This window comes from Zalophus californianus, chromosome 2, assembly GCF_009762305.2.
Source record: "Zalophus californianus isolate mZalCal1 chromosome 2, mZalCal1.pri.v2, whole genome shotgun sequence".
NCBI classification, from domain to species: domain Eukaryota; kingdom Metazoa; phylum Chordata; class Mammalia; order Carnivora; family Otariidae; genus Zalophus; species Zalophus californianus.
Window position 1 is genome coordinate 153800728 of NC_045596.1, and position 27124 is coordinate 153827851.

The window sequence follows — 27124 nt, forward strand, 5'->3', positions numbered from 1 at the left end:
GGATCCAGGGATCCTTGGAGCAATGGCTGATTCTAGGGCTGGGGCAAAGAAAGTACAAGATAAGCCTGGAATATCTTTTTGTCCTAGGGAAAAAAAGGGAAGTGTTCAGAGAATGTTGGGATATATAACAAGGAAACAGTATTAGCTTAAAGGGTCTGGCATAGGACAGATCTGGGACACCTAAGTATAAAAATATCTAATGATAAGAATATATAGGAAACAAACTGAGGGTTGCTGGAGGGGAAGGGGGTGGGGGGATGGGGTAACTGCATGATGGGCATTAAGAAGGGCACGTGATATAATGAGCATTGGGTGTTATATGCAACAGATGAATCACTGAACTCTCTGAAACTAATAATACACTATATGTTAATTAATTGAATTTAAATAAAGAATAGTAAAAAATAAAAATAACTAAAAACAAAAATATATAATATAATATAATGATAGGAATGGATTACATCCCACTGAATAAAACAGAATCTGAGACAGACAAATAAATAAATGAGGCAGAAGGGAATATTCTTTATTACAGTAGAATGCCAACTAGTAAATGTAGTAGAAGAAATGATGGAAATGGGAAATCACCATTTGGCAACAAACTCAGTGTTGGTTGGTTCAGGCATGATTCATCAATGGATGACAGAGCTGGAGGGTGGAGGTCTGATGATGAATTGGATATTGACATAGTCTCAGTGTATCTTCCCTCAGACTCTAGTCATACACACACACACACACACACACACACACACCTGGCAGACACAAATGATCAGGTTATCAAGGTTAACAGCATCAGTCGTAGAACAGGTAAACAAAGCATGCCTCCCACCTTGATGCACCAAGAAGAGCGCAGCATCATTTCTGAGATTCCTGCCAAGAGTTCCTGGCCAAGACTAGTTATACGACCCAGGGTGAGGGGTCTTCCAGAGACCTATAGAATAAAAGGTCTGTATTCTTTTTTTTTTTTTGTAACTGTTACCTTTTTTTTTTTTAACTGAGGTGTAATTAACATAACATTATATTAGTTTCAGGCATATAACATGATTCAGTATTTGTTCACACTGCGAAATTATCACCATAATAACTCTAGTTACCATCTAACACCACACATCATTACAAATTTTTTTCTTGTGATCAGAACTTTTAAGATTTAATCTCTTAGCAACTTTCAAATATATAGCAGCATATTATGGACTATAGTCATCATGCTGTACCTTACATCCTATGACTTACTTATTTTATAGCTGGAAGTTTGTACCTTTTGACCCCCTTCACCCATTTTGCCCACTCCCTACTGCACCTCCCCTCTGGCAACCATCATTCTGTTCTCTGTATCTATAAGCTTGCCTTTTTGTTTTGTTTTGATTTGTTAGCTTTGTTAGATTCTACATATGAGTGAAACCATACAGTATTTGTCTTTCTCTGACTTATTTCACTCAGCATAATACACTCTAGCTCCATCCATCCATGTCATTGCAAATGGCAAGGTTCCTTTTTTTTTTTTTTTTTTTAACAGCTGAGTAATATTCCATTGTGTATGTACCACCTCTTCTTTATCCATTCATCTATGGATGGGCACTTGGGTTGCTTCCATATCTTGACCATTGTAAATAATGCTGCCATGAACACGGGAATGAATATATCTTTTTGAATTAGTGTTTTCGTTGTCTTCTGATAAATACCCAGAAGTGTAATTGCTGGATCATAGGGTAGTTCTATTTTTAACTTTTTGAGGAAGCTCCATACTGTTTTTTCCAGAATGGCCTCACCAGTTTGCATTCCCGCCAACAGTGCAGGGGGGGGGGTTCCCTTTGCTCCATCTCCTTGAAAAGGCCTGCCGTCTTTCAGACCGAGGAACTCTTCTACATTGGAGGAGACCACAGAGACATGACGACTAAATGCAGCGTGGGCTCCTGGGCCAGATAGAAAAAATAGACACTGGAAGGACAGTTGGTGAAATGTGAATGGATATTCTGGTTCAGAGGCAAGTGTCCCAGCAGTTTTGGCTTTCTCCTTTGGATGGCTGCAGGCTAGTTCTGTAGGAGAGTGTCCTTGTGGGGGAATAAACACTGCAGTATTTCGGGTGATGGAGTAGTATTGCTGCAACTTGCTTTCAAATAAATCCGAAAAAGAATAATGACAATGGGCATGTGTGTGTCCAAAAAGACAGAGCTACTAAATATGGCATGTAATAGATCTGAACTTAGAGAGGACTTAACTACCTCCTTTTCGACTTCAAACTTTCTAATTAAGTCCTTCTTCCCAGCTGATCTCATTCCCCCCCACCCCAGCTTATCTCTTAACTCAGGAAAAAGACCCTGTGGGCAAAGCATCCCGTGATGGGAACAGAAACTACCCCCCTTAAGCAATAGGACCTGCCCTGAGCCAGCCACACCCTGTGACTGACCCCAAGACAGTGATCCACTTGACCACTGCCCACCTGCACGGTACCCAACCACCTTGCCCCACATTTCTCCTTACATCAACCAAGAAGTATTTTCAGCACTTTGGAGGCAGTCTTTGAGATGCTAGTCCGCCGTCTTCCTAGTGTTGGCCTCACTGAAATAAATCCCTTCGCTTGTTTCTCTGCCTTTGGATTTTGTTGGAGGGCGACGAGTGACCGACTGAACCTGGTCTGCTCCCCTGCACACCGGCTACACAACTCCTGGGGAATCTGAGTGAAGGCACTATGGGAGTTCTTTCAACATTTTTATAAGTTTAAAATAATTTCAAAATAAACGGAGAGGTTCTGGTGAGGGAGACTCGCAGGCACATAAGAAGTAAAGAGTAAGATTTCTCTCAGGCCAGACAAGGTCTTGCCCCTTCTCTTCCACTCACAGTCTCTGTGAGGGGCCAGACTGCATTCCACTCTTTGCTCTGTGGTGGGTGAAACTCTCCAGGGCACAGCTTGTGGAGACATTTTCCTAGGTTGTTTTCTAAAAAGCAGCCAATTTCTGTTGTAAGAGTGGTGGGGTAATTTTAGGTCCTTGGGGTAGAAATTCATTGAGGCTCCGTCCAACAGATTTTCACAGGAAGATAGATTCCGTCTTGCGGTAAGGAAGAAGTTGGGTGTTTTCTAAACATAAAGTGCATTATTTGGGAGGCTGCCCGGTGCTGGCAGATTCCTACGGGGTCAGGGGGAGCATTTTTCCCAGAGGGGCAAACCGGAAGTTCCTGGAGAGGGGCACCTCCATCTACCACCACCACCACCTCCCTGGTTACTAATGAAAGTATGTCTTATAATAAAGAATTTGGCTGGTCTTTGTCCTTGTGTCTGGGGTGGGAGCCTCTAAACCCTTGGGATTTCCTCAGTGGTAGTGTCTTTGTAGTTCATGGTGCCTCTTGGACCACATCTGAGTTTATGCTAATGAGGTGAGTGGTGGGGGGGCTAGATAGTCTCAGGATGGGGGCCCACTGTGGTGGAAGGACCAACTGTGTGATTAGAGGTTCAGAACTTTGAGCCATATGGTATCAGCCTGGTTTTCAAGGACAGGAAGAGAGCTGGAGAGTCCAATGGTTCAACCAATCAATCCATCAACCAATTGCCTACATAATAAAACCCCAATAAAAACTCCAGTTCACATGAGCTTCCTGGTTTGTGATGCACATCGACGCGCCCCGAGGGTGACGTGTCCTTAAGGACACGGAAACTTCATGTTTGGGGCCCTTTTACACTTCGTCCCATGCATCTCTTCATTTAGCTGGTCCTGATTTGCATCTTTTATAATAGAGCTGTCATCATCTGGATAGCACTTTCCTTAGTTCCACCAGTCATTCTAGCAAATTAATAAAACTGGGGGGTGGGTAGCAGGAACCCCCAAATTGGTAGCCAGTTGGTCAAGAATTGCAGGTGGTCTGGGGAGCCTGGAGCTTGTGAACGGGTTTTGGGGGGGTGCCTGGTGGGAGCACTGGGCTCTCAACCTGCCAAGTCTGTGCCGGGTCCAGAATTACCAGGTGTCAGAACTGCCCCGCAAAGTGTGCAGATCCGTCAGGCGCACGTGGGGAGAAACAAGGCTGCCCATCGCGGGCAACACCGAGCATGCACTTTGGAGTCCCACCAGCCTGGTTCTGACATACGCTTTAGTAGGATGACAAGCTCCCCAAGCCGGTCCCCTCCCTGCTGTTCATTACCCTTGTCATATGAAGCCACAGAAGGTTTCCTTCACTCAAACCATCAGCAATTTCCTATGACGTACTCACTTTGCAAAGCACTGTGGGGAGCCCCAGGGCACACATAGAGGCCCCCGGACTCAAAGAGCTTCTATTTAGGGTAGAAGGAAGAAAGTGGCTTCACTTGAGGGGCCCCAGAGTGGGGGTGGGTAATCAGTTTAAAAGAAGAGGAACTAGAAGGTTTGACAGGATCTCATGGAGGGGGCTTTTGTATCAGCCCTGCCCCCCTCCCTTTACTACCTCTCTTCTGCTCTTCATAGGGCTTCTCAAGCAAATGGTGGGAACAGCAAAACCAGCCCTCTGCCCACGGCTCATAAACTGTCATTAATGACTCAGTACTCCTTTCTCTATTAGTAAATCACTTTTTAGGAACAACAGTTTGAGATGTTTGCCTAGTCACTAAATTGTCATATGTAACATAAGAGAAAAAAAAAGCTGTCTTAATTTTATCACTTACTATTTAGATAAGCCCAGGATGTATTTTTTTATTTTATTTTATTTTATTTTATTTTATTTTTTGCGATAGGGAAATTGTTAGCTCTGCCCTTGTGAGAGTGACTGAGAAACAAGCCCTCAGACAGCCCCTGGCCCACACCTTCTTGCATGCAGTGGAATTCCTATGGCTTTTCTTCCTGCTTGGCTACCATTGACTCATTTGCTTTATCAAATATCGTGAAGACCCCAAACCACCTTTGTCTCTCGATTCTCTGGCATTTCCTGTTGTAAGAAGTCAGAAACAACGAAGGGACAGGACTAAATGCTGTCCCATGTCCAGGATCACTTATTTTCCCAAAGAAAGAGGTCACCCAAGCAATCAAGTACTCAGGCCACTTTCTCTTTCCTTTATTGGTACTTGGTCACATTTTTTTCTTTTTTTTTTTTAAAGGTTGTCTATCTTTTTTTTTAAGATTTTATTTATTTGACAGAGAAAGAGACACAGCGAGAGAGGGAACACAGCAGTGGGAGTGGGAGAGGGAGAAGCAGGCTTCCCGCTGAGCAGGGAGCCCGATGCGGGGCTAGATCCCAGGACCCTGGGATCATGACCTGAGCCGAAGGCAGATGCTTAACAACTGAGCCACCCAGGCGCCCCACATTTTTTCTTTTTCTATCTGAAATAGATTTTTGTATATAGTGTAAGGTACAGCTTAAAGTTAACTTGTTTTCACAAGGGTGTCTAACATTAAGTGATTATATGTGTTGGGCTGTTTCTGGTGTCTTTTTCTGTTCCTTTGATCTAAAGGTCTATCTTTATACCTCAGTCATGGTTTTTATCACTTCTTTAGTAGTCTCATGATTTTCTCAGGTTCACCTATTTTTTTTTTAAACAAAACACCTACTTTTGTTGTTGTTGTTGTTTGAGTTTTTAAATATATTCATATCAGTGGCTGGCTAGTTTTTAGAAACTGAGTTCACAGCCTGGCGCCCCCACCCAAATCGCCCATGCTTCGACTCGGGTCACAGCCCTTACTGGGGGCAGTCTGCATCTGGTGACTGGTCACTTCAGGGGCTTCAAGGCCCTGTCTTTTCATCTGAGCACCAGAGCTCCCTGTGGCCACTGGCCACATTGTAGCCCACGCTTCCCCTCTGCCCAGTCCAGTTTTGGTCACTTCCCCAGGTTAATTTCACGAGAGTACGCATGGATGCACTTCTGCCGTGCAAATCCACAGTGCACGGTCTGCTTCATGGGACCCCACCCAGGGCACTGGCCTTCAGATTGCTTTCCCGGCTTGATCTCACTCATTCTCCTTACTCTTTGTTCTAAGGAAGGCACAATGCTCCTCTTTTTTTTTTTTTTTTAAGATTTTATTTATTTATTTGAGAGAAAGAGAGAGAGAGAGCTTGAATGGGCGGGCGGGGGGAGGGAGAGGGAGAAGCAGGCTCCCCACTGAGCAAGGAGCCCAACCTGGGGCTCGATCCCAGGACCCTGATCAATCCTGGGGTTGAGGTCATGACCTGATCATCAGATCATGACCTGAGCCAAAGGCAGATGCTTAACCAACTGAGACACCCAGGCGTCCCCTAAGGAAGGCACAATGCTCCTCTTCCTCTTTTTAAAGATGACTGAATTTACAGTTTTTAATAAATTAAAGCCTTAGTATGAAAAAGTCCTGCTTAAATTCTATCTATAAAGGCTCCATTTTGAGAGTGAGGGCAAATATAAACAGATGACTTTTGCTGAAAACCACACTGGCTCTCATTTGCTGTGTGCTAGGATAGGATGCAAACACTTTAGCCCGAGGCACAGAAGTTTCATCTCCCACTCTCACCCATGATGTGCTGTCAGCTCCATCCTCCCTCGCCAAGCATAGCATGCTCTTCCTACCTAGAGGACCCCCGGCTCCCCTCTCTCTGTGCTCTCCTCCTGGTGAGATTTTGGGGCCAGTCAGCACCATGAGGTTGGACCTGACTTGGATTGATAGGGTTTGTTTTCTGCTCTGGGTCCCCAAAGAACTGTGCACCCACATCTGGTCAGACACAGTTATGGGCTGAATTGTGTGCCCCCAAAAAGATATGTTAAAATCCTAACTGCCATACCTTAGAATGTGATCTTATTTGGCAATAGGGTCTTTACAGACTAATCAAGTTAAAATGAGGTCATTAGGGTGGGCCCTAATCCAATATGACTGATGTCCTTACAAGAAGGGGAAATTTGGATATAGAAGGAGACATGCTCACAGGGAGAAGGTGCTGGGATTTGAGTGATAACGTCTATGGGCCAAGGAAGGCCAAAAGATGGCCTGCAAACCTCTAGAAACTAAAAAGAGGCACCTACAAGTTTCAGAGGGAGCATGGCTCTGCCAACACCTTGATCTTGGACTTCTAGCCTCCAAAACTGTGAGACAATGACTTTTTGATGTTTTCAGTTACCACACTTGTGGTACTCTGTTATGGCAGTCCTAAGAAACTGACACAGACATTTACTAGCTACAACGAAGACATTTGTCTTTGTTGGCCTTTCTAGCCTTTCAAGTCCAAGGTCAGAAGCCAAATCTGACATGCAATATCATCCCCTACTCTGAGCACAGTGCTTGGCACAAATATTTGAAGAAAGGATGAATGAGTAAATGAACAGAAGTCGGCTCTCTGGGTAACAACCTGGGGTTACAAAGGACAGTGACGCATGGTCAAAAATGCTCAAGAGATCAGGAGTGTGGTGATTAACAACACCACAGGCTTTGGTGTCTACTGGATGCAGCCATGGCTGTGTGGTCTTGGCCAGGTCACCTAACCTCATTTCCTTATCTATAAAAAGGGAAAAATACCCCTTCCAGTGTGGGATTTTTTGGCAGGATTAGATAAGATGGCATGTGGTGTAAATAAAAAGAGCAGATGTTAAATGATAAACATGCTAACTATCTCGTCCTTCATCTTCTAAGAGGTTTCTGTGCACACCCAACTCTTGCACCCCTGTAGCATAAACTTGGCAATGGAGAGGGTAAAATTGGAGAGGTCTCAATCCAGTTGGATTTAATTTACACTGAAAGAAGCAAAGAATGACCTGAAGGAAGAACAAGAATAGGTCTTGAAAAGAACAATACGGGGAGAAAGAGAAGAGCCTGCACCAGCCAGAATTCAAGAATCTGAAAATGCAAGTAAAGATGTTTCTGGACAGCAGCCAACCCAAGTGGATATTAAGAAATAAGTATGAGAATCTTAAAAAATTTTGCGATCTTGAAAGTGAAGCCCCAGTGGTGTTTTTCTCCTGAAGAGAATAAAATTTTCACTTGATTTTCAATTCTTTTTAGAGGATAGACTAATATCGTTTGGAATGTGACACTGTTCTAAGCCTGGCCTCAAGGAAAAAGCAAGCTGGCAGGCTTTATGTGGGTTGCAGAAATGTAAAGAGCTTGGCACCGTGGTTGGCACAGAGTAGGTCTCAGTAGATGGTGACCATGACCATGATGGGCAGGCAAAGGAGAAGGCAGAGGCATGGGATCAGAAGAGGCAGGCCAACTTGGGGAGTTGGATTAATTGACTCAAGAAGTCTGTAACTGAGATATAAATTTGAGAGCCTGAAATGGAGTCCAAGGGTGCCTGGACCAGGGGCTCCTCAGATTCTCCCTGCCTGAGTGGGAATTGGCCCCTTTGGAGACCCACCCCCACAGCAGTGGCGGAGGGAAGAGAAGGGCACCATGGTTGCCAGTATCCCAACAACCATTGAGCTCCGCACAAGGAGCCCAGGTGACTGAAGAAAGTCATTTCTGATCTTGTTTCCAAGCTGAAGCCAGTATTAGCAGGAGCAGGAGGCTGAAGTGTGATAAATGAGACTTGTAGGATGTCAGGTCATGACCGTGAAGAAGTTGGCTGGGAAGAAATGATGCAGAGAAAAAAGACTTCCTTCTGCTTGGAGCAAGAAAGCCACAAAGGGTTTTATGGCCCCAAGGCGAGAGCTCACTACAGCAGGCTCCTTCCTTTTCCCTGTACAGAGGGAAGTAAAGCTCTGAGGAGGCGCACAAAACAGGTCAAAAAGGCAATAAGACGCCTTCTCTTTAAATGACTTGAACAGAACATAAGAGGTGTCTCTGAGAAATAAAAATATTGCGTTAAAAAGAAGACTGTTCTGTCAAATGTCTGGATTTACTAATACACCACAAGGAAGGGCTCTTGATGCCCAGTTGAGGTTTGGGAGGAGTGAAGGTCATTACGGGAAAGTACCAGGTGGACTTCATGTACTTCTTCGAAACAGTCCCCCTACTAAAATGCCCCTTTAAGGAATGATTTTATGATTTGTGTGTGCGTCATACAGGTCACTTCAACATGATTGGTGACATTTTATTTCTTACTCAGGGGGATGGGTCCCAGGCGCTCATGTCACTGTAATGCTTCATCACTCATACCCGCTGAGTCTCAACAGGCACACTTGGCACTCGGGGCTTGATGATTCTGGGTGGTTGTGGTACCATTCAACACCCAAGGCTGCCACCCAGTGAATGCCTCATCCCGTGGCCCAGTCATCCTGACTATGATGACAATGTGACAATCCAAAAAGGGTTCTGCTCTTGAAAACCCTCATGAATGAGATTAGTGCCCCTAAGAGAGACAAGAGAGAGACGAGATCTCTCTATCTCTCTCTGCCATGTAAGGAAGCAGCAAGACAGTGGCCCTCTGCAGTTCTGGAAGAGGACCACCACAAGAACCCAACCCTAATTTTGGACTTCCAGGCTCCGGAACCGTGAGAAATAAATTTCCAGTTGTTTAAGCCTCCCAGTCTGTGGTATTTTGTTATAGCACCCAGAGCAGACCAGGACAACGCAGGTAATGAAGAAATGACTCAAAATACAGAAATACCCTGTGTACTCAAAAGCGCACTATAGACATTTTTAAAGTAGCAAAATCCCCTCCAGCAAGCAGCCAATCGAAATAGTTTGAAAGGGCCCTGGAAATAATGGGTTTATTTGCTGGTTTTAAAAAACTGTCTAAAGAGCTTGGAAAACTTCTGGAAAACGCTTCTATTGTAATAAATGGGAGGTATAGGACATGAAACCATATACAAAGGATGGTAGTGGTTAGAAACTGAAACAAACAAATCCAGAATGAGGTACATTAAAATGTGAACAGTGCTGTTCTGGGGTATCCACACATACATGTTTTATTTTTCCAGGTTTCCTGTGTTTGAACTTTTGTATACAATGTAGTGGTTCAGAGGATGGCCTCAGGAGTCAGAACTATTTCATTTCTGATTCGCTTTGTGACTTTGGACAAATTAATTTCTCTGCCTTGGATTCCATATTTGTAAAGTGTAAACATTTTCCTATCTCCTGGAGTTCTCGCGAGGACTATCTCCTGGAGTTCTCGCGAGGATTAAATGAGGGGATACAAGTGAAGAGTTTAGCATAGTGCCTGTGCTCAGCAGTGCTAAATAAAAAGCTATTACTAATATCGGATGAACATGCATTCATTTGATAAATTGTTGGATTCCATCTGCTAACATTTTGTTGAAGATGTTTGCATCTCTGTTCGTGAGAGGTGCTGGTCAGTAGCTTTCCTTTCATGTATATCGTTCATAAATTCATTTTAGAGTTGTAAAAAAAAATCTCTTCAAAAATAAATGTTTTAGTTCAGCTGTTATAATAGACTTGGTTGTGCAGATTAGGCATAACAAAATCATACTTAAATGGTGGGAGCAGACATCATCTTCCAGCCTGAGACAAATGCCCTAGTTTACGCCTATGTGCTTGGCTCATGAGACCTCATACCCTATATGTGGGATCAGCTTTTAAGGGGTGAATAAACTCCTTGTAAAATATAAAACTCTAAAACTAAAATGCTGGCTAGACAGTAAATTCCACAGAGCCAGACCGAAGAAGAATGGCCAAAATTCACTCAGGCCCTGATGAAAATGAAGTTGAACAGATATTTTGCCTATTAGATCCTAGAAAGCAGACCTCACTGATGTAGCCACAAAAATATAATCTCTAATTATACAGGCATTCAAATGTTCAAATGTTTATTGAGCTCATAAATCTTAGGCTGGAACTTTGGAGGCTTAAGGAAACTTAGAGATCACTTAATTTGACTCTGTTTTTAAATGAAGAAAGTGAGACCCAGAGAGGTCAAGAGACTTGCCCAAGATGACACAGGGAATTCTATTTTAAGCCAGCTGAAATTCTATTACCCCTCCTACACACTGTTATTTATGAATGCCAATCTGCCTTCCAGTCAGCTTTCTATTTGGTCTTTATATCAAGGGACCTGGAAGATTACTGATCGATCTCATTTGAGTACTCTCTAGGCAGTAGTTCATTCGTTTGTTCATTCAATCATTCTGCAAACATCTACTTTGCGTTAGGCTCTATGTAGGCACTGGGGATATAATGGTGAATAAGACATAGTCCCCGCTCTCCAAGAGGCCACCTCTGTTTAGAGACGGACAAGAGGCATTTACTGTACAGCCTGTCAAGTGTGGTAGGGTTAATGGGAGCACACTATCGTACCACCTCCAATGCCTGATGCCCACTCACAGACTTTCTCTCTCTTTGGCCGCATCCAGCTTTCTCTGTCACTCTTTCATAGACCCTTCAAATCTCTGAGTATCTCGTGAATTCCTAAACCCTGTAACATGACCTCCTACCCTGGGGCTTCCCACCATCCAAGTGATTCTGATAATTCTCCTCCAGGGAGTATGAGCCAGATGGGTATTCTGCAGGCAGAGGTGAGTCCTTTGAGGCAGCAACCAGTCCAATTCAGTGAATTTGGGATGGGACTTGGAAAACCGGTGTTTAAAAACTCCATGGGTGGAACGCCTGAGTGGCTCAGACAGTTAAGCGGCTGCCTTAGGCTCAGGTCATGATCCCAGGGTCCTGGGATTGAGTCCCGCGTGGGGCTCCTTGCTCAGCGGGAAGCCTGCTTCTCCCTCTACCTCTGCCTGCCGCCCCCTTGCTTGTGCTTCTCTCTCTCTGACAAATAAATAAATACAATCTTAAAAAAAAAAACAAAACTTCTTGCTGACTCAGACCATCTGCCCCATGTAGGAAGACCATGGTAGTGGTTATATGAACCAGTCTGCCGGCCCTATTTACAGTACCTCTTGGGCATTTACTGCCATAGGCCAAAGACATTACCCCCTTAGATACCAGATCTATCAGAAGCTCTCTCTTCCCTGCTGGAATTTGGAATTGAGACACAGAATTCCAGCCAGTAAATCTCTGTTGGCTTTATAACTGGAATCCATCATTCATTCATCCATCCATCCATCCATCCATCCATCCATCCATTCATTGTTAAACAACTACTCATTGATTAATTCAGCAAATTGGGGAAACAAAAACAAGTCCCTCTCTCCTGGAGCTTATTTTCTACTGGGGGGCGGTGTTAAACAAAATATACATGTAATAATATCTCAGGTTCTACTAAGTGTTAAGAAGACAGACAAAGCAGATACAGGTACCAGAATGAGAAGGGGCTGCTATTTCACATGGGGATGGCCAGCAAAACCCTCTCTGATAAAGGGGCATTTGAATGATCCCGAAAGGAAATAAGAGAGAGAAGGGTGGCTTGTGAGGCCAGAGCCTTCCAGGCAAAGAAATCATATCGTACGGAGTCCCTAAGATGTGCAGCCCAGCATGCTTGGTGCATTTGAGCAACTGTGAAGAGGCTGGGGGACTGAGGTGGAGAGGCCTGGGGAAAGTGACAGGAGGAAAGGTCAGAGAGAGGTAGGCCAGGGCTTGGCAAACCTTTTCTGTAAAAGTCCAGGTTGTAAATATTTTAGGCTTGAGGGCTACGTGGTCTCTATCGCACCTACTCAACTCTGCTGTTGTAGCTCAAAAGTTGTAGACAATACGTAAACAATTGAGTGTGGCTGTGTCCCAGTAAAACTTTATTTACAAAAATGGGTAGTGGGCCATATTTGGCTTGCAGGCCATTGTTTGCCAACATCCGTTGTAGGCTGAGGTAAGACTTTGGATTTTATTTTGAGTGAGACAGGTAGCCACTGGAGAGTTTAAAGGAGAGTGGTGACGGGCACCTGGGTGGCTCAGCTGGTTAAGCACTGGACTCACAGTGTCGGCTCAGGTCATGATCTCAGGGTTGTGAGACTGATCCTGCCATCAGGCTCCGCACTCAGTGGGGACTCTGCTTGAGATTCTCTCTCTCCCTCTCCCTCCGCCCCCCGCCCCCACACACTCTCACTCACTCTCTCAAAAATGAACAAATCTTTAAAGGAGAGTGGTGAGAAAAATAAATAAATAAAGGAGAGCAGTGAAATATGCTCTAATCTATACCTCAAACATATCTTTCTAGCTGACTGATGTTTTAAAGAGTCCCACCATTGCTCCTTGCAGAATGGACCGCAGCGGGCAGAAGCAGTGAGAAGGCCAGTGTGTCATTCCAGGTGACAGGTGGTGAGAAGGAAGTGGTCAGAATCCGGCTGTGTTTTGATGGCAGGGTTGACAGGACTTCCTGATGGACTAAATACAGAGTGTGAGAGAAAGAAAGAATTCAAGAATGACCCTGAGGTCTACAGCCCGAGACACGATCAACGGAGAGAAGAGAGCTGCAGTTACGGGAGCTGGGAGAGATGGGAAGAGAAGCAGAGTCTGAGGAGGGGATTCTGAGTGTGATCCTCCCTGCGGAAGTCAGCCGTGCAGCAGAGACAGCAAGCCTGCAGGTGGATGCGTGAGCTGGAGGCACGGAAGGAGGCCCTGGAACCAGCGCTACAAAGTCGCTCACCAATTTCAAGTCATGTGACTGGATGAGCTCCGGTCAAGGGACCGGCCTGTGGTGTCACATAGCCTGACGGTGTCACAGGAAACATCCTGCCAGGGCATAGGCCAGCCACAGGCTGCCCAGAGACTGAGGATCCTGGACAGCAGTGGGGAAAAGTGGCACCAGCCTCTGTTCTGTGTCATTTCCCAACAACTAGCCTCGTTTCAGCATGGGCGTGCATATGTGTGCAAAGTGCTCACACTCACCTGCATACTATACACATGGGTCTCTGTACACCGGAATGGGGATACCAGCGACAGACACTGTGATCCTAACTGATGGCTGCAAAGGGCTAAATGACGACCCCAAAAAGATAGTCCATGCCCTAACCCCCAGAACCTGTGAATGCAACCTCATTTGGAAAAAGGGGCTTTGCTGATGTACTTAAGTTAAGGATCTCAAGAGGAGATCACTCTAGACTCTCTGGGTGGCTCCTAAATTCAATGACAGGTGTCCTTCTAAAAGACACACTGAAGAGAGGCACATGGAGAGGAGAGCAGAAGGGGTCACGAAGGCAGGGGCAGACACTGGAGTCCTCCAGCCCTAAGCCAAGGAAGCCTGGAGCCCCAGAAGCCCCAAGAGGCGAGGGAAGATTCTGTCTTCGAGTCCTGCCAACCCTTTGATATGGGACTTCGGGCCTCCAGAACCGTGAGAGAACACATCTCCGTTGTTTAAAGCCCCCGGGGTTTGTGGTAATTGGTTACTACAGCCCTAGGAAACAAATACAATAGCTCTACAAGTCCCCAGTTCTCAACACACCTAAGGGATAATTTTAAAAAAGGGACTGAAGAACAAAATAATGAAAGTTAGCATTACTTATTACTCTGAGAGCGTTCATTTTGATGGGACAAAAGCCTCTATCTAACAGGGGCATTCAGCTACGCAACTGCCGGATTAAAAATAGAAACGTAAGCACAGGCACCTGCCTGCGAATTTGTCGATATAATGAATGTAGGCATGCAGATAAATACAGAGAGGCTCAGAACTCGGCGTGTTTGCCTGGTGCTGGCCTCTGCAGGTGTCTGTGGGTGGGTGGGCCAGCCAGGAGGCATGCACAGGGAGTGGGGATGCACAAAGGGGGAGGTGCTTGTCCATGGGCCTGCTTTTTGATACCAGTGTGAGTGGCTCTGTGGTAACGATTTGTAGTTTCCTGGCTGGACTCTTTCCCCCTCAGGTTTTCAGGGACGGTCCTCACGTACGGTGGGCTAGCCTTGCGTGGCTCCGTTTATTCTTCTTAGGGCAACCTTCCTTTGAGAAACAACAACTTCCCAGGACAGGTAATCATGCCTTCCCTTCCTCTCGCATCGCAACCTTGAGGTCTTGTCCCTAGGGACGTCTGAAGGAGGGCAGCAGGGATTGTTCTGGAAACAAAGAACTGGAGACCGTGAACTTCCGGCTGAAGACCTCCTCTGGGTGCATGGAGCTGCCGGCTCCGTGTTGTAGTCAATTTGGGCGGATGTAACCAAGTGCTGCAGACTGCAGGCATTTATGTCTCACAGTTCCAGGGGCTGGAAGTCCAAGATCAAGGTGCCAGCAGATTCGGTTCTTGGTGAGAGCCCTCTTCCTGGCTCACAGATGGTGGGCAGAGTCCTCACATGGCGGGCAGAGTTCTGGTCTCTTCCTCTTCTTGAAAGGACACTAATCTCATCCTGGGGGCTCCACCTTCATGACTTCATCTAAACCTAATCACCTCCCCAAGGCCTCATCTCCTAATACCATCCCACGGGAGGTTAGGGTTTCAACATACGAATGTGTGGGGTTGCAGGGGAACCCAAACGTTCAGTCCATAGCCCCCCGTGTCTGGTTAAGTGATAGTTTAAACTTGAAACTAATTAAGTATCGGGCAGGGACAATGGGTCCCAAGATCTGAAATGTGCCTTTCTGGTAATATTCTTCAATGTATTGTATATACAGTGACTACTGGAGGGACGCCTGGGTGGCTCAGTGGTTAAGGGTCTCCTTCGGCTCAGGTCATGATCCCAGGGTCCTGGGATCGAGCCCCGCATGGGGCTCCCTGCTCAGTGGGGAGTCTGCTTCTCCCTCTGCCTCTGCCCCTCCTCCCCCTGCTCATGTGCGTGCCTACGCTCTCTCTCTCAAATAAATAAAATCTTAAAAAAAAAACAAAAACGACCCCTGGGTTTATAGGGGAGGCCAGTGAGTACAAGTGTGTGCAGAGCAGGCTTCACTTGGGGCCGGATTCTGCCTTGCTCACACACCAGGCAAGAAGCACCACAGGCCAACCCCGCAGCCTAGAAGCCTTGCTTTGAGGGACAGGACACAGCTGGTGTGAAGGGCAGGGTTAAAGGTTGGCTCAGGCTCTGTCCTTCCTGGGGACGTCAATGTGGGTTCTTAGCAGAGGGACACTTCACAACAAAACGAGGATGAATCTTGAACATGGCTTTTCAGCATGATAGAGGCCAGCCGAGGAAGAGGATTTTGGATGTGGGGTTCCCCTCCCCCCCCGCACCCTCCTAACCACACCCTATCACAGACAAGTACCTACTTCTCTGCTTGAGGCCCTCCTGTGTGAGACACAGAAGTCCCATGATGAACAGACAGGCCCATGCAGAGAGTGGGTCGGCCGACATCAGCCAGAGAAAGAAAACCACCATGACCCAGCAAGTCAGTATGCCAGGCAAAGAGAGGAGTGAATGTGGCACTTAGAAGTAGGTGACCATGTAATTTATCCTCCAAACCAGGATGCTCTTGAGATTGGCAGGAGCACCGTTGATAATCATCTTTGGACAGGGTGTGTAAACCAGGACCGTCTGACACAAATCAGCATGTAACGTCAACCTACACGGAAAAGAATGAGAGAGGAGGGGAAGGAGAAAGGGGAAGGGAGGGGGAAAGCAGGACACACAGAGAGAGAGAGAGAGGGAGAACGGGAATGAAGGAGAAGCTCTTAAGAGTCAAAGAGAGACGCCCTGTGTGGGCATGTCTGGGTGGCACTCTGCTAGCTGTTTACAAAGTGTTATCTTCACCTCTTTCCCAGACAAGCAAATTAGCATGTTAGAGAAGGATATAATGATATAAGCCTCCACTTGCAACAGAGATTCAGAGCTCCCAAACAAATACAATTTCCTATGAATCTCAAACAAATGGGAAACGGAAAATGAAGAAGAGCAAAATACATTTCTCCCCCGGCACTTGCTCAGTTCCCTTCAACACCTGTCTGATTTCTGTGGGATCCGAGGCACAAGGGCCAGCGTTGTTTACAGAGCTTTTAACAGCCCGGAGAAAACATCACAAGGCAATTACATTCTCACAGAAAGCCGTTGAGAGTAAGAAGGAAAACATGAAATCAGCAAGTGTACATGCAGTAACTCTGTTTGGGAGAGGTGCTACAACATGGCCTGTGCCAAAAGTGATTCTCCGTCGCTTCTACTGAATCAGACACAGCTAAGTGGGGGTGTCAGCATTTCAGACGTGTTCTTATGGAAGGACAAGCGCTTGGCTAGCTGAGCACAGGAAGGATGGTGAAAGAAGACAGGACCTGGAAGTAGAAAAACCCGTCAAAGCACAAAGCCCTGCTAGGGAAGGAGGGTACAGGAAGGAGTCAGTGGGCGGCAGGGGCCCAAGAGTCTCAGGCACAGAAGCTGGGTCCGGACCTGTATGCAGCTGGACACAGAATCCACAAACGGGCCCTGAAGAGCAAAGATGTTCCTTGACGTTTAGACCAAACTCTTTGGTATTTTATGCTCTCACAGACCCCCCTTCTCCCTGCAGAACACTTGCCTCGTGTAAAAGTTCATTCATCAGTGTGAATCAATGTCAAGCTCATTCCGTTTTGGAGTAGGATGATAATACCCCCGGGCCATAACCAGCATCGTGCCAGGTACATGGGGTACTCCACAAAATATTGTGGAATGGACCATGACACTATTCAGGACGCTTTCATTAATGATCTCACCACCCATAGCCGGGGCACCAACCACCACCCAGAGGCTGACAACACTCAAATGTCCATCTCCAGCCCCGTTCTCTCCTCCAGAATCGTGTATCAAAAAGTCTACTCCACATTTTCATGTGAAAACGTTAGAGCATCTTAACTGTCCTTGACAGGTCCAAAACCGAACTTGTGAACTGCTCCCCTCTCCAGCCGGCTTTTCCTCAAATGTTCTTCATCTTAGGGAGGGGGACCCTGTTCACCTGAACCAGGGCTGCCATTCTTCACACCTCCCTCTTCTTGATTCCTGCATCTCTGGTCCATCAGCAAAACCTTTCATTTACATCTCCTAAATTCTCTGGGTTATAATCACTTCTCTCCATAGATCATGGTGGTTAAGAGTGCAGGCTCTGGAGGCGGGCTGACTGTGTTTGAAGACAGCCCCCACTACATACTAGCATTTGCTGAACTACTCTGCACCTTGTTTCCTTATAGACAAAGTGGAGATAATTTAGTATGTGCTTCATAGAGTTCTTTTGAGAAGTCAATAAGATAATACATATGATGTTCTTTCAAAAGTGCTAGCTGCTATCATTACCACTACCACCACCACAATCATCATCATCCCCACCATCATCATCTTCATTATCATTACCACCACCACCATCATCATTCCTCACCATCACCATCATCATCCCCACCACCATCATCAATCCTCACCACCATCATCATCAATCTTCACCATCACCACCACCCTCACCACCAATACCATCACAAACATCATCACCACTATCTACACTACCATCACGACCACCATCACCATCATCAACATATCATCACTAAGATCATCATCACTGTGACCTTTATGGCTAAGTTACCATCATCTCTTACCTGGATCACTGCAACAGCCACCTAACATCTCCCCACAACCATTCTTGCCTTCTTCCAACCTATTTTCCACCATGTAACTCAAGTGATCTTTTAAAAATGCAATCTCATGTCACTCATATGTTTAAACTATGTCACTGGCTTCCCACAAAAGATGGATGAAACTAAAAATTTTTAGCATAGTTTAAATAGCCAACCTTGGGCATCTCTTAGCCTCACACCTGCCATGTACCTTCTCATTCCAGGACCTTCGAGGTCCTGTCCACCTGAACCAGGGTTGCCATTCTTGACAATTCCCTCTTCCTCATTCTTACATCTCCTGTCTTCTGCCTATATATCCTATGCTGGGAATATGCTGCTAACACCGTTCCTCTTGCCTTCTCTTCTTTCCTTCCCTTTATGGCCCAAACCTCTCTGAAATGTTGGTTATACTCACTGTCTCTACTCTCCAGCCAACTTTACAATGGCTTCCGCCCCCCATCTTTCACTGAACGTGCCCAGCAAAAGATCATGGCACCTGTTACTGAAGCCAATGAACCTATTTTTAGCCTTATCTCACTTGACCTTTCCGAGTGTCTGACACCGATAACCACTCTTTCCTCAAAATGTCCTCTGCCTTTGTGTCCGTCGCCTGTTCTCTTGGTTCTTTCCATCTTTCCCTGGATAATTCTTCTTTTCCCCTCATCTGCCCCCCTTTTCTCTATCAGCCTCCTAGAAGTTGCTTTCAGGGTTTCCCAATTGCAGCTCTTTTTCACTTGCTCTACTTACCCTTCTGTGGGTGATCCCATCCATTCACATGGTATCCATTGCATAATGACTCCCAAATCCTTCTCACTGGGTCCTTCCTCCCTCCTGAGCTCCCCAGACCCGTGTGCCTCCATGGGAGTGTTCCATAAACACTTCAAACACAACACATGTAAAGCTGAAATCTCTGAACGCCCTTCCTGTCTCTGTTGGTATCTCAATGAGTGGCCCCAACACCCAGTCAGTTACCCAAGCAAAAGCTTGAGTCATTCTTGTCTCCTTCCTTTCTCTCCCTCCCTACCTCCAGTTAATCATCAAATTCTCTTAACTCTGCCTCCTTAGATGCACTCAGATGTGTTGCTTGTCTTTGTTCCAATGCCACTCCCTTAGTTCAGGCCCTCATCATTTCCCGCCTGCACTATGGCCACGGCTCCCTAATCCATCTCCTGTCTCCAGCTTTTCCTCTCTCCTGCCCTTTCTGTACTGCTGTCAGAGTTTAGGGAAAACAGATTCTTAAATGATTTTCCAGAGAACTAGTGGTCCACCTTTCAAAAAGAAGGGTTTCTTAGGCAAGTAAGAAATGGCTTAGTTCAGAAAACATCCCCTCTGTGGCCCTTTCGTAGTGACCCACCATGCATATCAGCATATTTAAAGTTCTGAGAAGTCCTGTCACAAAGGGTCTGTCTGGAACTGTTTAAGCAAGCATTTCCCAAACTTCCTTGACCCTAAAACCCATTCTCCTGGACATACTTCTTAACATCTTGCAGCACGTTATATACTGTTTGAAAACACCAATCTGATCATCTTACTTCTCTATTTGAAAATAGGACAGATACGTGGATAAACAAACAGAAGACCATTTGAACTTTATTCTATGAGCAATGAAAAGTCCTTGGAGATTCCTGAGTGGGGAAATGACCTAACACTCAGGCAATCAATAGCTTTCAACAATCGAGCTCCTACAATAAGCTAGGGGCTTCTCATCTACCACCTCTAACCCTTACAACATAGCCACGGGTGGGCATAATGCCCCGTGAGGAGACTGAAGCCAGGGTGGTCAAGTATTGGTCCTACGGTTCATATACCCAATAAGGGTAGAGCAGGATCTGGCTCAAGGTCTAGGTGGCTTTAAAGCCATGGCTGTCTGCCTGAAGGACAGATTGGAAATAGGAAAATCTAGGGCTTGGACATAACTTCTTAGAAGGCTATCATTTCTTTCTTTGCTCTTTTTCACCTTTGTTCTCACACCCAGATAATGCCTTGAGTACTAGCCACTCTTCCTAAGCTTGGGGCTCATTGCCTTTTCTGTAGGCCCACTGTATTTTTTTTCCTCTTATGTACTCAGCAAGTCATCAGCTCCAGGAAAGCCTCTCTCCTGCTTAAAGACTGTGTCTCTCCTGAGTGCCTGTCCATGTCCAACTTTCTCAGCCTAACATTCTAGGTCTTCTCTTATCTGCCATCAACTTTCCGTTCTGATCTTGACTTTGACACTTTTCTATATATTACTCACATTACCCGAACCGAACTACTCACTGTTTAGCAGCCTCCCTGCTTTTGTTCTTGCTGTTCCCTCCTCTTGGAAAGTACCTATCCTTTTGGGACCCTTTCTACTGTAATTCCATAGAACAAGTCCTAATCTGGGCCACCTAGATGCTCGCAGGTTTTTAGCATAAAAGTTCAGGGAGGTGCCTCCGAACTTGGAAAGCAGGTTAACTTCTGAAAATTAAACTAGTAAAACCCACAGTGGATGGCATCAGCTATCTGTGAAGATGATATAGCCAAAGGAAGTCTCAAGAAGTAGACAGCTAAGAAGATATGAAAACACATCCCTAGAAGGGAGGAAGAAGGTGCCCAGAGCTTACTCTCAGGGCACAACTCTACCCACATGTCTGAAACCATAAGATGCGCAAATGAGACCCTTATCATATCAATGACAGGAAATGGAGTAACCAAACCATGATCTATTATGATAATTGGCCAAGGCAGTGGCCTAGTCAATTGCATTCTGCTCTGGTGCATTGAAGCACGGCATGCACTGTAATAGACGGAAGACGGCTAAGGAGACAGACGGACAGGTGGAGAGACTGCCGACTAGAAGAGACACTCCCTGAGTTTGAGGGATACTGACCTTTGGGCAGGGGAAGGATTGGTGATGAAGGGACTAGAAATAGTTCATCCAGCTTTCTCAAACGTGGTTAGTTTTCCCGAAAGTCCTCTGCTTCTTTTGTTCAAATGACAAATCCATCAAGCCACCTTTTGAAAACCAGTTTGGTTTCCTCAGACATCAAAAGGGGTTACTCTGGGCAGTGGGGGAGGATATCCTAGTTTTTTCTGTCTCATGGGGCTGCTGGGAGGATCCAAGGAGGTGATGCATGCTAAGGGATGGATCTAGGCTGTACGTAGTACATTGTTCAATAAATACAAGTGTTTAAAATCCATCAGTGCAGGGGCACCCGAGTGGCTCCGTCGGTTAAGCGTCTGCCTTTGGCTCAGGTCATGATCTCAGGGTCCTGGGATCGAGCCCCATGTCGGGCTCCCTGCTCAGCGGGGAGTCTGCTTCTCCCTCTGCCTCTGCCCCTCCCACTCCCACTCGTGCACTCTCTCTCTCTCAAATAAATAATAATAAAAAAACAATCAGTGTATTGTAACTCTGCTTTTAATGACAAATTCTTATACATTTACTTAAGGTGAACTGGCTTCCTGGTATCTAGGTGCTGTGATGACGTTGGGCACCCAAACCCACAAAACAGTTTCCATGGCCCTGGATGAGAATAAGCCAATGGAAGTCTTGCCTCATAAAGGACCTGGCAACCATCCACCTGGTCTGGGACATCTCTAGTTCATTATCATCCTCCCACTTCCTTTCTCTAAATGCCAAGCACGTGTCTTTACGACATATATTCAATGCAATCACTTGTGTATATCTCGAATCCCCATTCTATCAGAGCATATACTCCGGGAGGGGTGAAGGCTCCTACATCCTTCGCGGAGCTCCAAATGTCATAAGTCTTTAATGAGTTGAAATGAGTTGACTCAAAAACAAGGCAAATGATTTGGGGCTCACATGAAGCCTCTAAAATCTGCCCTCCCCCCTACCCCCATGAGGTTGGTTGCAGAGTCCTGGAGAGGAGACTTGGACTTGCAGGCTAAGAACGTCTCTTCAGGTGTCCCCGGCCCAGGGAGCGGATGCAGGAGTGCCTGAAAGGCTGAAGGAGGGCTGCCCAGCTGCCCAGGAAGGAGAGGGAGAGACAGACAAATGAAGAGAGCAAGTCCGGCCTGCCACACTCACCTGGATCTCGGTCTGCACAGTGCATTTAACCAGTTTAAAGTTCTTCCCAGGGTTGAAGCTGTTGCTGTAGAAGCAGACCTTAAGGATCCGCACGTCTTCCTTTTCCACATCGACTGGCACCACCACCATGGGCTCTGGGGGGCCTTCAGGCCGACGTAATGTGCCCACCTTCACTCGGCTCAGGGGCTCGGACACCCCAGACATCCTCTCGGGCGGCAGCTAGCACCCGCACATTGCAGTCCTGTGGAGACAGCAGAGGGACAGCCCTGAAATGAGTCCGAGGAGGCCCACATCCTCGTGCCCCAGGGACGGCACCCACCGAGCTCCAGGACCTAGCAAACCACACATCCCCCCATTCTCAAAAACTCCCCTTCAAGGCATCCAGCTTTATGGACTGGGGGAAGCTGAAGCACAAAGGAGCAGTTTGTATAAACATCCAGGTCTGAAACCCGGCCCTCGAGTTCCCAGGCTGTGCACTTTCTCTTCCAGAAGCCCCCTCTCTCCATCACATTTCTCCTCCCACACTGGGCTCCAAGGCAAGAGGCCCACACTTTGCAAAGGCAGCTGTGAGAGGGGGCGGCCGCAGCATGGTTCCAAGGCACAGCTGAGCAGAAAAAGCAAAGAGTTAGACACTAGAAAATAGCAGGAGAGAAACAGGGACAAGAGAAGAAGCAGAAGGGGAGAATGGGTGGCCTGGAGGGAGCTGGAATGGACAAGGCAGGAAAGGGCCCAGGTGGGGGGCCAGTCCATCAGCTGATGGCTTTGTCTGCCCCCACCCGTGGCTGCCGGCCCGAACTTTTGGGGCAGGAGGCCTCGGTCCCACAGGAACTCATCCTATAGCACATCGTTCGTGGCACACAGGAGGATTCAAGGGGGACAGCACTCCCACAAGCCCAATTTGGGAGGTCTCTCTGTCAGGTGGGAGAGGGCTGGGCTGGGCCCCCGAGAACACCCAGCCCAGTTTGGACGACAGTTCGGTTGACACTTACATCGACGATAAGAATTCCAGGAATCGTCAGTTCTCCCCGAGTCCCCACAAAATGGGTTCTGTCCTCTAGATTCAACTCAACCCTGCGGGGTTTACTCCCCACTGGTCTAAAGCAGGAGCGCCCCAAGGAAACAGTAGGAAGTTTTATCTGATGACTCATGGTGTCAAGCCTGGCTCCACATTAGGACCCCCGCCCCCACCCCAGGAAGCTTCTAAGAAAGCCTAAATCCAGGCCCTGTGTCCAGAGAAGGCCTCGGAGTTGGCGTGTGGGGAGGCCTGGCATTGGTATTTTTAGGTTTCCAAGGATTTTTCTAACATTTAGCCTGGGCCTGGGGGCCACCTTTCTAGGCTAACCTTAGCTCTCATTCTGAATCCATTCTTACAGAAAAATGATCTCCTTTCTAGCAAGAGACTGAGGTTCTAGGGGGACAGTGTTAGACCGGGAGCTGGGGGCCAAAGGATGGAGCTGGAATATGAACACACAGATGTAGAGGCAAATATTTTAGAAGTGGAACCAAAGTTACGTTCACCCACTCACACTGTGCTGGACACCAGAAAGGAAGATGGAGACAGTCATTGGCTACAAGGAGCTGTTCCTTTTCAATGGGCGGTGTGTATTATGAGGGCATGAAGGAGATGCTCTGAGGGCCAGGGAAGGAGCAGGGCATGCCCCTTCTATCAGGGGCAGGCAGACAACGGGCACAGCGCCAGTCTGAGTCCAGAATTTGGGACAAGACAGATGGAGAAAAGAATATCCAGTTGGCTTTATTTTAGAGGCTAATACGTATATTCTAGAAGTACCCATGCCATTTTTCAATAAATATCAACCGAACATGTCCTGTGTGCCAATACTCTGCTAGGTGCTGAGCATGTATCTCCGTTTCCCCACACCCTGAAGAAGGAGTCCAGAGGAAATAGCTTGAGAAGCAACCCCAGGAAGCCCACTGAGGAGGGGGGAAATGAGTGACGGGGAAGGGAAGACAGCCAAAGGAGGGTTATCAATAGAGTTACCACTTGGGCAGTTGCAGGGCAGTCCTGCTGGGAACTCTGGGAGCCAGGACGTGCTGTGGAGCTACTCCACCCAGGGAGGGGAGAGGAGGGGGTTTCCGGGGTATTTATACACCCCTCTTACAGCCGTCATTCCCGGCGTTTCCAGCCAGTTCTGCACAAGGGCAGACTGGACTCGGGAGCCAGAGAAAGTCCTCAGGCACAAAGATGCAGATGCTTGTAGGCAGAAGTAAGCAGGAGAATACTGGAATGTCAAGGCCCAAGGGGTATTAGATGGGACAATGACAGATCTGCTATAGGATGTAAAGATGAGGGTAGGGTGTCCCGCCCCTAAAGAGTATACACTCTGGTCATAGAGATAGGCGCGTGCACACACACACACTCGTGTGCATGGGCACGCTCAGCACCAGACATATACATAATTGGTCCCAGACTCAGGAACTGCTGTGTCTGTCTATTGAGCCAGGGTCCTGTGACCGCTGGGGATCTGTTTGTATAAACTAGTTTTCAGGAAGGGGCTCCATGACACAGTTTTGTAAAACAGGTGGTGGGATAGGAAGGAAATGGAGTGGCACATGGCATCCATCCCTATAGACCAGATGGAAGTCACAGGGCCTATGTTCCAAAGGCATTTAGAAGCCAGAGGCACAATCAGTGCTGTCATGCTGACCAGTGGGGACGTGGACTCAGAGCTGGGGAGCAGGTCTATGCTCACATCTGCAGGTTAACACCACATGGCTTCTGGGCATCCACAATGAAGGGGATGGGGTGCCATTCAGGAGGTGCCCCCAGCCCAGACAGCATTCTCATCCAAAGGGTGCTGATGCCAGTGAGCACACAGGGGACACCCCAGGGACTCCCCGAAACACTGGAGAAAAGTTTGAGAGAGGAGTGTTAAGTAGAATTAACATGTCAGTAAAAGTCAAAAGATCTGGTGCAACTTGGGAGCCCCCACTTTCCCATATTATGTGTGCCATTGGCTGAAGTTGAGAGCGAAGCAGGTAAGCCCTTTCTGACAGGCAGAACGAGGGGCAGAGATAGAGCAGGTGAGTTAGAAATCTTTGCTGGGGACAGAGGCCAGAGGCCAGAGCAATGTCTGGCAGGAGAAAAGGGGTTAGACCCCCATGGAGCTTTTAGGGGCTTCAGCCAGTGGCACCATGAAACGTGGCGTTTTCAAATTCGAGAGACAAGAGGATGTAAGCACATGATGAGGACATGGAGCAAGAGGAACTCTCGTTCAATGCTGGTGCAAACTTTGGAAGACAGTTGGACGGTTACTTACAAAACGAAACATATTCTTACCATACGATCCAGCAATAGTGCTCCTTCGTATTTACCCAAAGGAGTTGAAAACTTATGTCCACACAAAAACCTACACATGGATGTTTATAGCAGCTTTATTCATAACACCAAAACTTAGAAGCAACCAAGATGTCCTTCAGTAGGTGAATGGGTAAATAATCTGTGGTACATCCAGACGATGGAATATTATTCAGTGCTAAAAAGATATGTTCTATCAAGCCATGAAAAGAAGGGGAGGAAACTTAAATGCATCTAACTGAAGGAAGCCAATCTGAAAAGGCTGCATACTGTATGGTTCCAACTACATGACATTCTGGAAAAACTACAGAGACAGTAGAAAGATCAGTGATTTCCAGGGACTGGGAGGAAAGAAGTGATGAATAGGTAGAGCACAGAGGATTTTTAGGGCACTGCAAATCCGCCCTGTGTGATATTATACTAATGGATACCTGTCATTATACATTTGTCCAGACTCGTGGAGTGTAAGCATCAAGCGTGAACATTAACGTAAACTATGGATTCTGGGTGATAGCAATGTGAAATGGAGGTTCATCTATCGTAGTAAATGTCCCACTCTGGTGGGGGGGTGTCCACAGTGGGGGAGGCCGTGCATGTGTGTGGGTGGGGGTATATGGGAAATCTCTGGACCTTCCTCTCACTTTTGCTGTGAACATACACTGGCCAAAAAATAAAGTCTATTAAGAAAAAAACGTAATGATGAGAAACCACAGTGGGATCGTTGACCCCCTCTCCAGCCCACTCAGGAACTCGGGAGCCAGCCCCCACCTCTACCTTGAGCAAAGAGAAACATTCATTGTCTACATCGGACTGAGCACAGCCCACCCAGACTAATGCATTGACCATCGCCAATATGCCTGGAGGACCTGGTTTCTTGTCTTCATCAGTTTTTCCAGGCCCTTGGGTCAGGGGCCATCATTCCTAGTGGTCAACATGACTCCAGTTGAAATATTTTTGCAAAATCATTTTGGTCATTCAGGAGCTACTTTTTTTTTTTTTTAAAGATTTATTTATTTACTTTAGAGAGAGAGAGAGTGTGTGTGTGCACAGGGATGGGGGTGGGGAGGAGCAGAGGGAGAGAGAGAATCTTAAGCAGACTCTGCGCTGAGTGTGGAGCCCAACACAGGGCTCGATCTCACAACCCTAAGATCACGACCTGAGCCGAAACCAAGAGTTGGATGCTTAACCAACTGCGCCATGCAGGAGCCCCAGCGTACTTCCACCTTCAGCCTGAGGTTAAGCCCCGTAGGTCTGCCTTTAATCCTTCGCAGCAGTAACCTCTGGCTATCTATTCCAAAAATGTAAGTGCCTTGTACCACCATCCTTGGAGATGGGAAGGGATGAGTATGCCCATTATACAGATGAGAAAACATAACAAAGTTTAAGCCATCTGGTCAAGGATTCCTGCTTGTTGAGTAGCCAACTTGGATCCCAGGGAAGATTTGAATCCAAGTGCAAAGTTTTTTGCCCTTTCCCATCTGCCTTCGAAGAAGGTGGTATCTCTTGATACTACTGAGATTGGCACAGACTCCCCACAAGGAGGAATGTGTCAACTCAGCATTGACTATCCCCAGTCTGTGAAGAATCCTGAGGTCCTCTGGCTTAGGAAGCATTACTCTTCCCA

At 46.8% G+C, this 27124-nt stretch overlaps 1 protein-coding gene across 4 annotated transcripts in view; it reads right to left on the reverse strand.

The window, feature by feature from the left end:
- PTK2B (protein tyrosine kinase 2 beta) overlaps window positions 1–27124 on the reverse strand; it is a 126581-nt gene that overhangs the window by 37512 nt on the left and 61945 nt on the right. For all 4 annotated transcript variants that reach the window (XR_003520862.2, XM_027599353.2, XM_027599352.2 and 1 more), the window contains exon 2: window positions 22185–22425. Coding sequence is in view for 3 of the 4 variants with exons in the window: in XM_027599353.2 (XP_027455154.1) it covers window positions 22185–22388 (204 nt within the window). In the remaining variant the exon portion in view is untranslated. The remainder of the gene's footprint in view (window positions 1–22184; window positions 22426–27124) is intronic.